Source organism: Capra hircus, chromosome 18 (genome assembly GCF_001704415.2).
Source record: "Capra hircus breed San Clemente chromosome 18, ASM170441v1, whole genome shotgun sequence".
Taxonomy (NCBI): Eukaryota; Metazoa; Chordata; class Mammalia; order Artiodactyla; family Bovidae; genus Capra; species Capra hircus.
This window is the reverse complement of record NC_030825.1, coordinates 6,733,777-6,746,046: the sequence shown is the minus strand read 5'-3', so window position 1 is coordinate 6,746,046 and position 12,270 is coordinate 6,733,777. Positions and strand designations below refer to the sequence as shown.

Sequence of the window (12,270 nt, the reverse complement as noted above, 5' to 3'; positions counted from 1 at the left end):
ACTTACCTTGTGAAGTCCAAGTCGAAACATGGTAGTCTGAAGCATCCAAAGGGACTTACCTTTGGCGAAGTACAGAATAAAATGTGCCCCATTTATTTACATCCATTAAAAGAAGAATTTAGAGCAAAAATACAGACTCTCATTGGAAACAAAGGAGCCATATTTGCTGAGAATGCAAAAATCACAAACCCATGCTATTTACCTACTAACACAAAACACAGTTTGGAAGGACTGCGCTTACTGAAAAAAAAGAAAAAAAGATCACATCAAATGTAAACAAACCATCTCCATCAGCCGTATTAACACAATAGCGAAAACGCACATCTTCTCTCTGGGCCTTGGAGACATCTCTAGAGAAACAGACGCCAACTCAAGTCAGCTGAAATGTGCTCAAGTGCCCCTTCTCCTCCCTCTAAAAGGCCTGATGACGTGATGCTCAAGACCGGACTCATTCTCATGACAGGTGAGAGGCCAAGGAAGCGAGTGTGCCCGGGTTTCTCCAGTACCCTTGCCGGAAAGGTGCACTAGAGGTGTGCGTGGCAGCCGCGGCTGTCGACTCACCATGGACTTGGTGAAGGGTCTCGCCAAGGTGAAGAGCAGCGTGTACACCCACCAGCCGCGGTGAAGGGCAGAGTACATCATGTTCCCGGGGTGCACTGCGTTCGACGTGACCCCACGGGGGGACAGGCGGCGGTGGAGCTCGTTGGAGAACAGGATGTTGCAGAGTTTGGACCGGTTGTAGGCCAGCATGGCCCAGTAGTCGCTTTTCGACGGAGAAAGGCGGCTAAAGTCTAGTTTGCCCGACGAATCGTTAATATCTGTAAACCTAAAAAAAGGAAAAAGGAAAATGTGATATGAATCGGTCAGCCCCTGACTTCTGATATAGCTTTGTGTTTTTATCAGAAATCTGAGAAAACCAGGCAGAGATGACTAAAATCTCAGTTGGGTGGACATCGAAACAAAGTCTCCTTAAAGAGAGACGATGGCGATCCCACAATAGAAACCGACCAGGTCCAAAGACACACTTGATAAAGGGCCAGACTCATAAATGGAGTGGTCTTCACTGAACCCCCATCCACTACCCCTGCCTCTAACATCTATTTTTTCAAAACCTTCAACAGGAAGTTCAAGGATAATTAAATTAAATGGGAAAACATTTTAAATAAAGGGCTGCTGCTTTTGGAAGCAGAAAGATATTGCATTCCTAACCCTTGACAAGGTTTTCCTGGGTTATTTTAGCCAGTGTTTGTGTCCTGTATGTTTTCTTTGGAGCTTCCAAGTAAATATAGATGAGCCTTGCTGCCTCCAAGACTCTCATCCAGATTAAAAATTAATGATTATAAAGGGGTTATAACCTTGGTGAGGTGCCATCAATAGTCTCATACATTTAAAAGATAAATGTAAACAAAGCCAAAATGAGTGCAGGCAGAGTCTAATGTTTTTAAGTACACCCATGGCATGGATACACACAAATCAAAGTAAGTAGTTGATGCTTTATAATTGGGTCTGACGGAGTCGTTAAACACCAGCTGTTTGTTTCTTCCCTTCCTTTCCTCTTTTTTTAATGACAACAAAGTAGTGACTTCCCAAACAATCAAAAGAAAGAAAGAACGAAAGAAAACGATCATAACAGAAGGAATTCGGTCTCGTATTCTTTAAGGAACCCTCAGAGTTTGCTAAATTAACTCTGGGCATTTTCCCCAAATAATAAGGGAGCGTATGAGGGCACTGGGAACAAATGCCGAGGAAAAAGAAAGCAAAAGGTGAAGTGGAAATGACAGAACCATCCGGTAGTTCCTTAATACGAGCGAGCAGTTCCTGTGGAGCTAGGACCAAGAAATTCATGTCTGAATTAAGTACCCCTTCCCCAGGGCTCAGCCAGTGACATCCCATTGCTGGTATTAAATGACTTCGCCAAGACGAAGGCATCAACAGGGCTGATGGCTGGAGGCACCAGTGTGGACGCGGCAGTGAGGCCCTGCAATGGATCATCGGCTGGCTGTTTCCAGGCCCCCAGACCACGGGAAGAGCCCAGACTGCCGAGCTCAACCGTCTGGGGCAGTGGGTCTTAGCGGGAAATTTGGAAATTTATGGGGGCCTTTTTCTGGTTGTCATAATGACTGCCGGTGGGGTGCTGGGGACAGTGGATGTCCCGCCAGGCAAGGGGAGCCTTGCTCAAAGAAGACAGCCCCGCTGGACATGCACGCGGATGAAAGCCTGTGCGCAATTATCTGAGACTAGAATCGGACTGGGTTCTGCACAGATGCACCGTTCTAACAGCTACTGAACTTCCAGGAGCAGAGCGCCACAGCTACTTGAGTGAGGAAGGGGTGTGCTTCGGGATTCTGGGGGGTGAGGGGGGAGGTGGGGCTTGACCTGAGGCTGGGGGCGCTGGAAGCCGCAAGGCCACACACCTGCCAGTAGTCAGCAGGTGTGAAGATCCTGGTGGAGGACTCCCTCCCTGGAGTCCTGCCAGCGCGCTGACATGCTGGAACACACGCTCTTTTAGTTTCACAGTCATTTAGCCCCTACATTACAGGTAGGTAAGTCCACTGAGTTACAACATGCGCATGCAGGGAAGTTATATTATTTCTGAAATGTATTTCAACACAGTGATAAGGTGTTACACAAGAGCTGTCACACACAAAAGGACTGCTGAGTTAAGGGTACAATGATCAAAGGTGCGGGCCACATCCCAGAGTTCTACATGCTCTGGGAAGAAAAGAACATCAAGGATTTAGACAACATCTAACAGGTACAGGGTGAATACAGCACGCTTCACTCACTCTCTGCTCTGTTCTCATCGCCCTCCTTAGCATCTTTGCTTAGCCCAGTCCAGCTCAGGTGTCACTTCTTCCAGGAAGCTCTCCCTGACTAACTCTTCCTTGGCTTGCTATCACAGTGATCCCTTGGGTGGTAGTGAGGGACAGACTGAAAGAAGCCATGCAGAGCAGATGGAAACGAAGTGTCCATTTTCCAGGACCTGGCCCATCGTACTCCTGCTGCTCAAGGGCCTGCCACCCCTGCAACATGACCAGCAAAGCCAGTCAAGCCGCCTTGGCACTCTGTGCCTCTGTTCTGACCACACAGACCACTCTCCACCTGCGTCCAGGCCTAGACTGTGAATTCCCGAGAGACGGACAGTGAACTCCTTGCATGTTGCCTACGGCATATGGTGGGGATTAAATACAGTATTAAAAAACTGAACCCACAGTCATGGGTTCGTAATTCTAAATTAAGAGCCAAGTTTTCCTCATCACAAAAAGCTTTGTTCGAGCTTTGTGCGGAAGGCAAGTTTTGCCACTGGGTTCAGATGCTTTATGTTTTTCATGAACATTTGCAGGCAGCACTTTCTCATGCTGAGAGTGACTTCCTCGTTTTGGCTTTTTAAGGCTAATGCAGACTTGGGAACACTGGGTTAGATTCAACTCCTAAGAGGAGGTAGGTGTGCCTTCCTAATCCCCAACCTAGAAACGAGGCCAAAACAAAACAAAACCCACCGTGATGAGAAGCCAGATCGAACCCAGGCTGAAGGAAAGTTTCGAGGTGGAGAAGCACGGCTATTACCACGAGGCGCTCCCTCTGCTTGCCATCAGCAGAGCCCAAGTTCCTGCCCTGCTGATCCCCTGAGCAGTGCACTCGTTTCTAAGGCCTGATTAGCTTGTACTGACAGTCCTCCAGGGAGCGGGGGAGGGTGGGCAAGCTTTCTGATTCCTCTGAGCTGGGCCCTGCTTCCTGAAAAATGACCACGTTCACCTCTCAGCTCAAGAGGCAGCAAAGCAAGTCTGCAAAGGCTGCCTACCCTGTTTCCAAGCTGAAAAACTGACAAAGCCAAACAATAAAGCCTTGATAGAGCTCTCCTCCTTCCGGAACACTGGCATGTTAACACTTGCTCTCTGGACATTAACATCTGCCGTTGGAGAAGACCTCTATCTTGTATTTCTCTAAATACTTCTCCTTTATTTTATTTTTTTAAACAGAGGATTTTTAAATAACCCAAGTAACATAATTAGGCTGGATTCTACGGAGACAAAAGCGAGTATGTTCAAAGAATAGGACGGCATTTGCATCCAAGGCTGTGTGTGTGTGCGGCAACTTGGCGCTCCACACGGCTGCAGCCGTCTACCGCCCTTCAGCCAGCACTTCACTTTTCATTCTATTTTAATTGGTATCTGGAAAATTTTTCACGGCAAGGAACTTCTCATTTTCATAGGGTGGATTTGAGGTATGCAGAAACTCGACTCACTTGCTCCGATTCCAGATAAGTAACTAAAATACAAGGACAACTCAGGGAGGCTAATAAATATTTTGCCTTAGGGCAGTCTGGTATAACATTTTCTGCAAACATCGGACTTTATTTTTCCCCTAACAGGGGGTCTTGACTCCAACGAAGAGATTCCGCCAAGGTTTATGGAGGTAATTAGACACCAGCCCTTCCGTTTTATGACACGGTTTTAGGGCTCTGGGTCCTTGAGCAGTGAGTGGGTACTCTCCCAGGTCTGCGCGCCCAGTGTTTGCACTGGCTCTGGGGCATGGCACATGGGCAATAAACAGACAAGCTTGGGGGTATTAACACTTTGTATCAACACCCTTTAATATGGGCACAAGGTTGTCGGAAAGCAGAAAACCAGTGCCGAGCACCGGACAGGAGTGGGCCTGCTAAAACGCACTGCAGGAAGACCCGGTCTAGAAACTAAAATGGAGTGAACTCAAGAGGCCAAAGCCCCGCCTCCCGATCCATCCAGTAGATGAAATTAAGACTCGGATCTCCACGGCAAGCATGAATTACCCTGCAGTGAAGGGGGAACAAAGAGACCACATGAAATAACCATGTCAGACCCAGACTTAGAAGGGAAGCAGGCCGCTGATAATTCCATAGACTCGCCCATTAAATACCCACTCATTAAAACCCATCCCGGGGTGCCCTCCACATCTGGCGAGAGACGGGGGCTAGCAGGTTTATCCCTGCGCTCTCACCCCATCGCCTGCCCCCACAGGGGCCTCCCCCTCATGCCCGAGCAGGGCCACCCCACTTCCAGGAACCTGGTCTGATTTGCAAAGATAAGGATGTCCAGATTTCGTTACCACCTCATTATGAGACGTTCCGTGTCTTTTAACACGGGGGAGGATTATTACTGGCATTTTCCTTTCATTTCGGCCGTCATAAATTTCAAACGGTAAAAGTAAATCTATCTGCAGTGTGTCACTTCGACCATAAGCCCCTGTGTTTGGGAGTGATAAACGGTTCAGGCTAACCCTTGGCTGGTCTCTCTCTTCCAAGTCCCAGGGGTTACATTTTATGGAAGCATGATTAAAAAAAATAAGCTTCATTCTGGGTCACTAAAACATCTCAGGACTTAAGTCGGAGAAGAGGAACGGGGGAAAAAACAGGCCGTGGCACGTTCTTTTTCTCCAGCTACTCTGCTGGGAGTGAAAGCCCCCATCCACACCGGGAAAATCTCCATAATGTGTATTAGACTCTAGCCTCAGCCGGCAGCTCCCTCATCCTCTCCCAGTACTTCTCCCAGTTGTTTATCCAACTCTAGAAACAAATATGCTGAAAATACGAGGAAATTTTCAAATGCCTTCCTAGCCGACTGAACGTTCTCCTAATGGTAATAGAAAAGAATCGCCATCTGATGTTTTAATTGACATTTTAACCAAAAGAGGCACGGCCAGATTTCTAATATGCTCTAACTGCAGTCCTTTCCTTTCTACAATTACACGGCTAATGTCTGCACTGAGTTCCCTAATTTCTCATTATAAAACAATTGGATTTCATCTCGCGGTCTTTAATTGCATTGTTTCTGCTGCTGGAATAACTGCACATTCTTCTTGGTGAGGTGGTGAGGCTGGTGAATGGCAAATCAATAAAGGTCAGGCATTCAGATTTGATCAATTATTATTCCATCTCAGAGCAAAATCAATGAGGGGCTTGAAGTATAGTTATAAAAACCATCTACCGTGCTGTCTACACTACCCCTAAACAATCGCCCACCATCACAACAAATAAATAAAACCTTGATAAGTTCAGGAGCCAGGTTGAGTACACACTTTTTGGAGGAGCACTAATGAAAATTATCTTCAAAAACAGAGGGCTTCCCTGGTGGCTCAGTGGCACAGAATCCACCTGCCAATGTAGGAGACAGGGGTTGGATCCCTGATCCGGGAAGATCCCACGTGCCTTGGGGCAACTAAGCCCGAGCATCGCAACTCTCCAGGATGTGCTCTAGAGCCTGGGAGTCGCAATGACCGAAGCCCGCACGAGGCACACACTGAACCCGGCGTGCTTTGGAGTCCACGAACAAGAGAAGCTGCCGCAACGAGAAGCCCAGGCTCAGCAACTGCAAAGGAGCTCCCCACCAGAGAAAAGCCCACGCAGCGACAAGCACCCAGCACAGCCCAAAATAAATAAAATTACATATTTTAAAAAAACTAAAAAAAGAAAAAACCAAGAGCCTGGGGTGGGGACCATTAGCTGGTGAAAGGAGGGGGGCTGTGAAGAGAACGTCCAATTCTGACCCACCTATGGGACTCCGAGGAGACCACGACGACCCGCGCAGGGGCTGAGCGGCACAGGACGTCCTGCAGGAGCTGGACAAGGTAGAAGTGGCCCAGGTGGTTCACCTGGAAGGTGGTCTCCAGGCCATCTTTTGTGAGGGTCCAGGGGAGCCCAAACACAGCTGCGTTGCACACAAGCACGTGAAGTGACCTGAAAAATAAAACCTCCCAGTCTTATGCAGATATAAACACTCTGAAACCAAGGAGATCCATGCTCCCCGCCCCCTGGGAATAACCATTCTTCACTATCTTGCAGATTATAGGCAGCTGGAAATGGGACACCCTGGAATGTCACATCTGAGACAGGTCTGCTGGGGAAGGGCTTCAACTCTCAGTGGGCGACTGTGCTGAGCTGCTGGGGACCACAGGGTTCTGGCATGCGAGACTTTCACTGCCAAAACTGAGACCACACTGGGCAAACTGGGATGAGCTGGTCACCCTGCCTGGAATACAGGTTCTACCATCTATTTGAATCTGCGCTTCCTTTACCTACTAAATGATCAGACTTATTTATATTTAAATTATCTTGTACAAAGCTGGTAAGACTATATATTCCCATGCCAGGGATATTAAGTTGAAAATACTTAAATCACGTATTAATATTTTCATTATATCATGAAAACTAGAAATATCTACATTACTTCACCCAGTGATCCTACTACCAAGCAATGGGATACATTGGAGTGGCGGGATTAGGGGTGTTCAAAGGACAGCAACTCATACCTCTAAAGGAAAATACTTTATCATTGATAATGTTTAGAATTTCCACTGAATGATGACAATATAAAGCAAAGTAACGTTTAGTAGTTTTATTACTGTTATTTTTTCTTTTGTAAGGTATTTATTTTTAATTGGAGGATAATGACAATATTGTACTGGTTCCTGCCATACATCAGCGTGAATCAGCCACAGGTTATGTGCATGGCCCCTCGCTCCCACCTCATCCCACAGAGCACAAGGCTGAGCTCCAGGCATTTCACAGCAACTTCCCATTAACCATCCAGTTCACACGTGGGGAGGAACATGCTTCAATGCTACTCTCTCAGTTTGTCCCACCGTCTCCTTCCCTGCTGTGTCCACAGTCTGTGCTCTGTGCCCTGCAGATCGATTCATCAGCACCATCTTTCTAGATTCCATCGTTAATTAACAATATTTGCCTTGCTGTTTCTGACCTACTTCACTCTGTCCCCCGTTCTGCCCACACACGGGCAGACGGTCCCCAGAGCCACCCCCTACCCACTCCATATGCCACTGCCCTTGTGCTGGATTAAATGGTGGACCCAAAAGATAGGTTCACGAGGAACCTGCGAATGGGGCCTTACTGGAGAAAAGGGTCTTTACAAATGTTAATTAAGTTCAGGATCTTGAGCTGAGATCACTCAGGAACAGGCGAAAACTAAACGCTGTTGACAAGTGTTCTTACAAGAGAAGAGAAGGGCAGAAGGCACACAGAGAAGACTCTGAAGACAGAGGCCAGAAGGATGCATCTGCAAAGCAAGGGCTGGACGAGTGCCCACCGGCACAGAAGCCAGTGAGGGGCGTGGGCGGGACCCTCCCCCAGAGGGGGCAGGAGGGACCAACCCCGCACGCACGTCGGTTTCAGACTTCAGGCCTCCGGAACGGGGATAAATCAAATTCCTGCTTTTCCGTAAGCCACCACGTGTACAGTAATTTGTTACAGCAGCCCTAGGAGAAGGCAATGGAAAGCCACTCCAGTCCTCTTGCCTGGAAAATCCCATGGACGGAGGAGCCTGGTGGGCTGCAGTCCATGGGGTCGCTAGGAGTCGGACACAACTGGGCGACTTCACTTTCACTTTTCACTTTCATGCAATGGAGAAGGAAATGGCAACCCACTCCAGTGTTCTTGCCTGGAGAATCCCAGGGACGGCGGAGCCTGGTGGGCTGCCGTCTATGGGGTTGCACAGAGTCAGACACGACTGAAGCGACTTAGCAGCAGCAGCAGCAGCAGACTAGTACAGTTTCCAAGATTCATCCTCAAGGGTGAGTAATAATTATAAATATATGAGGTAGAATTATTAAATTGTGTATGAACTAGAAACAACTTAAAATTCAACAGCAGAGATTAATCAGCAATGATTAAGTCAGACATTCCCAAACTTCTCAAGTCAACTGAAAAGGAAGGAAATTAATGTTATATGTCTGATGCATATCCCTCCCTCCCCCATAAAAAAAAAAAGATCTTCATACATTCAGACAGCAGAACAGGAAGTACAGAAAAATGTCAGCTCTGCATGTGTAGGATATCATTAGACTGCTTACCTCCTATTTTTATGGTTTTTGTTATTGTCCAAATTTTCTTAATATGCATGGAGTTCTTTAAAAAATTACTGAGATGCAATTCAATTCACAAGGCATACAATTTACCCTTCTGAAAGTGTGCAACTCAATGGTTTTTAATATATTCACAATTTGTGCAAGCATCATCACATGTTAATTTTACAACGGTTTCATATCCCCAAAAAGCAACCCCATATCCATTAATAGTCACTAACCACTCCCACCCCCAAGACACCATTAATCTGCTTGCTATCTGATAGATCTGTCTGTTCTGGGAGTTTCATATAAATGGAATCACACAGTGCGTGGTCTTCTGTGGCTGACGTTGCTCATTACACATAAGATTTCCAAGCTTCATCCATGTTGTCGCAGGTTATCAGCTCGTCATCGCTTTCTATGGCCAAAACCTACACTGCATGGATATATCACACTTCCACTGAACTATCCGCCAGCTGATGGACACAGTTTTCTCCATTTTTTTGCTACTTTGAATCTTACTGCTATGAACAGTCATTTACAAGCTATTGTGGAAATACATGTTTTTCATTTCTCTTGAGTATATGTGGAGACACGGAACTGCCGGGTCATATGGTTAATTCCATGCTTAACTTCTTGAGGGACTGTGGGATTGTTTTCCAAAGAGTGGCTGCACCGTTTTACATTTCTACCTGCAATATATTATGATCCCAGTTTCTCCACATTCTTGCCAGTATGTGTCACTGTCTATTTTTTTTAAGGCCACGTCAGTGAGTATAAAGTGGTGCCTCAGTGTATTTTTATTTGCATTTCTCTAAAGGCTGATGATACTGAACATGTTTTTATGTATTTATTGGCAGTTTATACTTTTGGAGAAGCATCTATTGTCTATTTAGGTGCTGAGCCAATTTTTAATGGAGGTAATTATCTTATTGATTTATAAAAGTTCTTTATATATTTTGGATAAGAGTCTGTTATCAGACAATTTGCAAAATTTCTGTCTCATTCTCTACGTGGTCTTTTTACTTTGCTGATGGTATCACTGACAACACAAAAGTTTTAAATTTTGATGAAACACAATTTATATATATATATATATATATATATATATTTGGGGGGGGGTCACTTGTGCTTTTGGGCTTATTTCTAAGAAACCACTGCCTAACCCAACATCACAAAAATATACTGTCTTTCTTCTAAGTGGTTTATACAGTTTTAGCTCTCACATTTAGGTCTATGACCCATTTGAGCTAATTTGTATAAATAGTGAACATGAGCAATCTAACTTCATTCTGTGGCATGTGAACGTCCAATTGTTCCAAGATCATTTGTTGAAAAGACTATTCTTTCCCCCACTGAACTGTCTTGGCATTCTTGCTGATAACCAACTGACCGCCTGTAAGAGTGTATTTACAGACTCTTGACTCTATCCTATTATCTGTATGCTTATGCTAGGACCACACAGTCTTCATTATTGAAGCTCTGCAGTAAATTTTAAGAGTGGGAAATAGGAGGCCTCCAACTTTGTTCTTTTTGAAGCTTGCATTGGCTATTCAGGGTCCCTTACAGGCATGTATAAAGTTTCAGGATTGGCTTTTCAATTTCTACAAAAATTTCAGCTGCAATGTTGACAGAATTTGCATTACATTAGTAGGTGAATTTAGGGATTATGTACATCTTAACAATACTGTCTTCTACTCCATGAATATATTTATAATCATTTAGATCTTTTCTTTAAAAATGGTATTCATGCAAACCTTATTATCACTGAGCCATGGACATCTCATAGGGAAATTGTTTATTTTTCTCTGTTGTCTGATCTATTTCCAACTTATCACCTACATAAAATCTCAATGTGGTGATATGGTTGAGATCATAGGTGTTTGATAGGAAATCATCTGTTTTTCCCATATGATGCCCACTACAGTTGTCCATTCACAGCCCCTCAACAGCCCAATTGCTCTTAAGTAAAAGTCAAAGTCGCTCATTCATATCCAACTCTTGGCGACCCCATGGACTATATACACCACGGAATTCTCCAGGCCAGGATACTGGTGTGGGTAGCCGTTCCCTTCTCCAGGGCAACTTCCCAACCCAGGGATCAAACCCAGGTCTCCTGCATTGCAGGTGGATTCTTTACCAGGTGAGCCACCAGGGAAGCCCAATTACTCTTTGAAGAGGTGGGCAAAAATGCTTTGAGGCATCTGGTCTACCTACAACATTCAGCACATCCATTTCAGCTCAAAGTAGAACTTCCTCATCTGTAGCCAGGATAACCCACGCTTTTAAATAAAGCCATGTACACTAGAAAAAAATCTTGGGAGAAAGGGTGAAAGGGAGAAGTGAATACATGATTTAAATATGTGCTCCTTTCAGGCTGCATCTCAAATATTTGGTCTACTTTTTCAGAGTTGCTGTTTGTTTTTTGAATGTTAAATATGGGTTAAGCACTTACTAAGAGCTTTCTGTACATAAGAACCTTAGATGACATGTTATTATCTCCATTTATGGTCAGGAAAAACGTGATTAGAGGCAGATTTCCTATGGCCAGATGAAGTATCAGAAACAGGTAAAATAAATAAAATGCACATGAGTGAGCAAGAACGAAATATAACATATAACAAGACGAAATTTTAAAAAACCATCTGACTTCAAGAATACTACGCAATACTTTCTTTATTAGATAAGCTCCCTGGAACGGCTACAGGGAAGCGCTGTGGGAGATTCTAGCTCAGTCAAGTCACTGCACTTATGTGCTGAATGAGAACAGCGGCACACACCCCACCCAAAGATGTGACGGGCAAATACCCAGGATCTTGCAAGGCAGACGCCAGGTTCAACGGTCATCACTCCCTTTGACTCTAGACCCTTCTGTTTTAGCCACAAGAAAAAATAAAACTCTCACGGTTGATTGTTTTTTTTTTTTTTTTTCAGAGTTTCCTTATCTTTAAGACAGTCTGGGCATTTGGAGTGCTGGCAGAACATTTCTCAATAACAACACCTCCTGTAGTTACCTCTATCCATGCCTGCACATTGGCTCACGGAAATGCACACAGCATCAAGCAAAGAAACTTGCTACCTAAGACCTCAGTCTGGACACTGGGGCCCACAGAGAACCTGAGAAACCCTTTGCTCTTTCACCAAATTTAAAATACGCTTCATTAATGTTAATTGCACGACACCAGAGGCAAAATACACACTGTGTACCTAAAGCTTGTCCCCTCTATTAATTAAAAACAGGCTTATGGAATATGAAACTATAAAGTGCTAGAATTCTTTTTTAATTGTAAAGACACTTAATTGGCTTGTACAAAAGGAAAAGAATTCCTTTCACCTCACTTTAATGAGGTTTTTATTATTCAAATGGCACATTTTGCTCAGTTTTGACTAAAAGCCACTGCGATTCAAAAGGTTCTGAGATGATGAATATTTACA

The 12,270-nt window shown here is 44.9% G+C and overlaps 1 protein-coding gene across 1 annotated transcript in view; it reads right to left on the bottom strand.

The window, feature by feature from the left end:
* Positions 1–12,270, bottom strand: part of WWOX (WW domain containing oxidoreductase) — a 919,972-nt gene that overhangs the window by 646,781 nt on the left and 260,921 nt on the right. The window contains exons 7-8 of the mRNA XM_018061743.1: positions 6,527–6,712; positions 562–826 (exon numbers count right to left, since the gene is read on the bottom strand). Of these exons, the coding sequence (XP_017917232.1) occupies positions 562–826; positions 6,527–6,712 (451 nt within the window). The remainder of the gene's footprint in view (positions 1–561; positions 827–6,526; positions 6,713–12,270) is intronic.